Below are 5836 nucleotides of genomic sequence, written 5' to 3'. Positions count from 1 at the left end.
GCCAATCCACCCTAACCTGCACATCCCTGGGCACTATGCGTAATTTAGCACGGCCAACCCACCCTAACCTGCACATCCCTGGGCACTATGGGCAATATAGCACAGCCAATCCACCCTAACCTGCACATCCCTGGGCACTATGGGTAATTTAGCATGGGCAATCCACCCTAACCCACACATCCCTGGGCACTATGGGTAATACAGCACGGCCAATCCACCCTAACCTGCACATCCCTGGGCACTACAGGGCAATTTCTCATGACCAATCCAGCCACACCTACACATCCCTGGGCACTACGGGGCAATTTCCCATGACCAATCCACCCTAACCTGCACACCTTTGAACTGTGGGAGGAAACCAGAGCCCCCAAAGCAAACTCATGCAGACAAGGGGAGAACGCGCAAACCCCACCACAGACGGTCGCCCTGGGGGTTGAACTGAACCCGGGTCCCCTGGTGCCGTGAGGCAGCAGTGCGAAACAGTGAGCCACTGTGCCAGCTAGGGGACAGAGAGCTCGGTACAATCTGTAATACGGCCTGTGGAGTTGCTCCCCTTGCTGCGCGGAAGCCGTTGAAGGAGAAACTGTCTCTGCAACGGTTGGAACAGCACCAGCAGGGGGAGTGCTCGGTGTGTGTATGGGGTATGGGGTGTGGGGTGTGGGGTGTGGGGAGACGTGGTACTCACATGCGTCGCCAGGATGCCGCGAGAGAGCAGCTCGCGGCTCTGCTTGATGTTGAAATGCCAGCTTTTGATCCGCATTAAGTCATCGAAGGTGAATTCCAGGTACAGGCGGCCCTCTGTGCACACCTGAGACAGCAAACAAGCAAGAGCCAGAATCATTCTCTCTCCCTCTGGCCCGAACACACCTCACCAACCATAGTCAATCTTAGTCAGCTCCTCCACTCTGAATGAACATGTGCACATTTTTGCACATTATACTTCGTCCCCCAAGCTTCTGCCTACAATAGGGGATGTCCCCGTGAGTAGAGAGTCTCCGGAACTGAAGCAAACACAAGGTGCTCTCAATGAATCACACAGGATTCTGAAATTCTGACGGGGTAAGAGGCTGTTTACCCCCTGACTGGGGAGCATGTGGATCTCAAGACAAGGGCTGAGCGTGGAGTACCTTTGGAATTCTGTCCCCTGCACAAACAGGGTGATGGATGTTCTAGCGTTGAATATAATCAAGGCTGGGACTCTCAGGGAATCAAAGGAAATGGGGAGGCAGGAGGGAAGAGTGGAGATCTCATCCAGAATGGTGAAGCAGACTCGATGGGCCAAATGGCCTACCCTAACTCCTCTTTTCTTGCATTCTCACGCCCGTGACTCTCGAAGCAGACCTCCGCAGTCCTGGGAACTGACCCGAGGCCACTCTCTTAACACGGAGAATTCTCGGCGCTTCTCGCCAAGGCCAGCGACCCGAGACGGAGAGAGGACAGGAAGACGACTGGCCTCCCCCACCCCAGCTGACTCAATTCGCGGCCAGCCTCTATCCTGTCCCAGACCTCCCTTTACCATCGGGCCAGCTGAGCATCCCACCCCCGTGGCGTTCTCTGATTCTTATAGTCCATTGGCAGCACCGTGCTGTTACCTCACCTTTGTGAAGATGGGCTTGCTGTGCAGCGTGACCATGCTACACTTGTCACAGTCCACTATCACCAAGTTGCTGTGGAACGTCTCCTTCGAGTGTTTGAGGTTGAAATAGAGATCTGTCGCTCCGCCGTCGAAGACGCTACGGAAATAGCGAGGGATTAGGGTCCGTCCGATCGCTGCGTGTTCGGAGGGAGGGCGGGTGCGAATAAATTAAAAAAAAAGGGAATATGGTGAATGCCAAAGCTCTGGCTCAGGTCGGCACATCCCAGATTATTTAGGCTCTCGAGCCGGCACGGCCCATCTGTCGGTGCAGGGCTTTCGTCGTTGAAGGTGAAACCTCCTTTTGCTTCTGGGAAAAAAAAATGGGCGGTCCAAAAAAATGGGCGGTCCAAGAAGGCAGCTCGCCACCAGCACCGGGTGGGGGCAACTAGGGGACAGGCAATAAGTGCTGGCACAGCCAGCAATGCCCGCATCCCGTGACTGAATGAAAGAGAAAGTGAGTAACTCTACGCGCCGTTCTGCCGCGTGGAATTCCTCCTGCCTCAGGGCACTCCTCCTGTACCACGCCCACCCACACCGCGACTATCTCGTCTTTACTCTTGCGTGCGCATTGCGCCCACACTGGGCACCAATGGTACCCATTAAACCGACCACTTGAACCAGCCTGGACGGACTAAACGCAACTGTGCCGTTACACATCCAGAGGGGCCAGGCTATCATTCTGGGGACTGCGGCTTCTCTCCACCATCCACCCTCAAAAAACAACCACGGGGAGTGGGCAGGAATTTCGGAGCAGAGAAGAGAAGTCAGTCCCGTCGATTTTCCCGGGAGGGAAAAAAAAACCCACCGACAGTTGGCCGATGTCTTATCGGGGAGAGGAGATCTTACCCGGCCTGGCTTACACGTGACTCCAGTCCCACACCTATGTGCCCGACTCGCTGCGGCCCTCAGCTCACGGGTAGTTAGGGCCTGGGTAACAAAGTCCAGGTCTTGTCAGCGCCGCCGCAGATTCGCAAGCGGCCTCCGGTGCGTGGGAATGGTTAAATATTTAAGCGGGGTGTAGGGGGAAACGGGGTCTCAAACCTCCCCTCCGCGAGCGGAAACATTACGGCTGTGGTGCCGGTGAATAACCTGGGAACGCAGGACACGAGCGGTGCAGGACTCTGCGGCACCCAGCGACGCTCGCCGACGCCCCCGCAAAACGTTACACGTAACTTCAAACAACAGCGGCACCTCTCCTGGCGCCGACAGGGGTTGCGAAACAGGCTTGTCTGCCTGTGCTGCGATGGGAAGAAAACTGAGAGTGGGGAGAAACAGCAGCGACTCACTGTATCGCTTTGGTCCATCTTCCAGGCAGCAGGTCACAGTCAGGACTGCGTCGTCCTCGAAGAACTCAGTGGCAAAAGCATCCCACCAAAGGTTGTCGCACTCCTACAAACGGGAGAAATCACAGCCGCAGTTGAGTCGCAGCAGCGGGGAGGGTAGCTGTTCGAGAGGATAAAACCGCGGACAACTCACAGGGCGGAGGAGCCCCGGGGTTACAAATTAAGTCAACCTTCGTCCGGGGGAATGTGGTACGACAGAGCGTCGAGAGGTGGGGAGGGTCTCGGATAATCCCAGGCGGGTTCGGAGCACGTCTCTGCTTCAGACGACATCCCTGGTTCGAAACAGAGGTCCGGCCACCGCATCGCGAGGCAGTACTGGAGAGGCTGCAGAGGAGACTGACCAGGAGGATTTTACTGACAAGGCTACAGTGGAAAAGCTGTTGTCCTTGGACCGAAGGAGGGGAAGCGGAGATTTGACAGGGGTGTCCGAGATTGTGACAGGTTTGGATAAGGTGTGACGGGGAATCTTTAACTGATTACACAGGGATTCGGGGACACAGATTGGGACTCTATTTGTCCCCACAGCAAGTGGGAGTGAGCCGGAACTCGCTACCTTTCGAGGAAGCAGAGGCGATAAATGTTTTTCAAAGGAAATCGGAGAGGCGTTCACGAGCCTGCAGGCACAGAGCAGGACTGACTGGATTGCTACACAGAGGCCCGGCCTGGAATGGAGCCGATGGGCCAAGTGGCCTTTTACTGCGCTGCATCTGTCTCCAAGTCTCACACGCACACCTTCAGACGGAAGCAATGGTGAACTGTGAACGGAACAGAATATATTTCAAGCCTCATGACTCATCTGCAAACTACGAGCAGTCGGCCTTCCTCATCTTAGAATCCCTACAGTGTGGAAGCAGGCCTTTCAGCCCATCGAGTCCGCACTGACCCCTCCCCCAACAAAGAGCATCCCACCCAGACCCAGATATATATCCCTGCAATCTTGTATTTCTCATGGATAACTCACCTAACCTGCACATCCCTGGACAGTGTGGGGCAATTTAGCATGGGCAATCCACCCTAACCTGCACATCTTTCGACTGTGGGAGGAAACCGGAGCACCCGGAGGAAACCCACATAGACACGGGGAGAATGTGCAAACTCCACGCAGACAGTCGCCTCCGAAATGGAATCGAACCCGGGTCCCTGGCGCCGTGAGGCAGCGGTGCTAACCACTGAGCCACCGTGCCGCCAGGTCTTAGGAGGAGGGCGCCAAGATAGATTAGTTTACACCGAGTCTGCAGAAAGCAACATCCCAACTTGAAACCGGCGACAGGTCAGCAATGCGGAAATTGCGCAGGATTTAAACCCTGCTGACAAAATCAGTGCGGAAACGCTCACCTCTGTCCAATTTTGAAGGCGTTTGTTGAGCTCGTAGATTCTGTACTCGGGCTGGGACATATAAGGCGTGTGTCTTCTGGAAGTACAGGAGGATATCAGCGACAATGGGACAATCAGAAGTGGTGGCCCGTTCCCCAAATTCACTGGCACGACAACCACATCCCTCTATCTATCAGACATCATCACTTACAATACAGGAATACAGCCCTGATGACAGTCTCGACATTACAATCTACTGTAAAAGTTACTGGCCATCTTTTATTTTGTGAAATGATATTGACGTTAATATCACCGATAACCCAGCACGGACAGACTATTTACAATCAATATATCAGACCCAATCGTGAACGATGGCCAATTCACCACCAGAACAGTTGGCCATTTGCCCAGGACTGTATTTGAAACACCGGCAAGAGTTAACATTATGTTTTTTTTTGATGAAAGGTAGCAGGCTCTTTTTGAAGGCGACACGATATAGACAAGCCGAAATGACAGAACCAAAACAGTCCTTACCCTATAGCGGGTTCCGGGTACGTGGGAGGGTAAGACGGAGTCGGACTACAAATGAAGACGAAAACGGGTGATGTTAACTTCTGCCGAACTCGCGATCGATCTTTTGCACAGTGTTTGCAAGTTAGCGTTATAGTGCTCCCTGAGCTGCGCGCAGTACCACAAGCGAGCAACTTTCTTCACTGCGTTTTGCTGAACCAGTCTGTGAAGGTGCCCAGGCTTCAGACGGAATAGGAGAGACGGTAGTGTAGAGGGAAGGGTCCTGGACTAGTCATTCAAAGGCTCATTTTAACAGAGGTTCAAATCCTACCAGAGCCGCTGGTGGAATTTAAACTCAATGACCTTGTCAGTTACCGGGCTTATTTGAAATCACTCAAGCTTTTGGAGCATAGCACCTTCATCAGGGGATTTCAAATAAACCTGCTGGACTATAACCTGGTGTCGTGTGACCCCAGTCCAACACTGGCACCTCCACATCGTTGTCACTTCTATCAATGATTTGGATGTGAACATAGAAGTTTGCAGATGACACCAAAATTGGAGGTTGTAGTGGACAGCGAGGAAGGTTATCTCAGAGTACAACAGGACCTCGATCAGATGGGCCAACGGGCCGAGGGGCGGCAGATGGAGTTTAATTGAGATAAATGTGAGGGGCTGCATTTTGGAAAGGCAAACCAGGGCAGGACTTATACACTTAATGGTAAGGTCCTGGGGAGTGTTGCTGAACAAAGAGACCTTGAGGCGCAGGTACGTAGTTCCTTGAAAGTGGAGTTGCAGGTAGACAGGGCGGTGAAGGTGGTGTTTGGTACACGTGCCTTTATTGGTCAGTGCATTGAGTACAGGAGTTGGGAGGGTCATGTTACAGCTCTACAGGACATTGGTTAGGCCACTTTTGGAATACTCCGTTCAGTTCTGGTCTCCCTGAAACTTGAAGGGTACAGAAAAGTTTCACAAGGATGTTGCTGGGGTTGGAGGGTTTGAGCTATAGAGAGAGGCTGAGTAGGCTGGGGCT

General features: G+C 53.4%; 1 protein-coding gene across 2 annotated transcripts in view; it reads right to left on the bottom strand.

The window, feature by feature from the left end:
• Positions 1-4945, bottom strand: part of LOC109924730 (LIM domain-binding protein 1-like) — a 14940-nt gene extending 9995 nt beyond the window's left edge. Inside the window, exons 1-5 of one of the 2 annotated variants that reach the window (XM_048618727.1) lie at positions 4828-4945; positions 4315-4390; positions 2923-3025; positions 1598-1770; positions 686-808 (exon numbers count right to left, since the gene is read on the bottom strand). In XM_048618727.1, the coding sequence (XP_048474684.1) occupies positions 686-808; positions 1598-1770; positions 2923-3025; positions 4315-4374 (459 nt within the window). In that variant the 5' untranslated portion in view covers positions 4375-4390; positions 4828-4945. The remainder of the gene's footprint in view (positions 1-685; positions 809-1597; positions 1771-2922; positions 3026-4314; positions 4391-4827) is intronic. The other variant, XM_048618728.1, reaches the window with a different exon arrangement.
• Positions 4946-5836: the final 891 nt, after the last annotated feature.

Source organism: Rhincodon typus, chromosome 40 (genome assembly GCF_021869965.1).
Source record: "Rhincodon typus isolate 14 chromosome 40, sRhiTyp1.1, whole genome shotgun sequence".
Lineage (NCBI taxonomy): Eukaryota > Metazoa > Chordata > Chondrichthyes > Orectolobiformes > Rhincodontidae > Rhincodon > Rhincodon typus.
The sequence above is the reverse complement of the archived record's forward strand: the minus strand, read 5'-3'. Positions and strand labels throughout refer to the sequence as shown.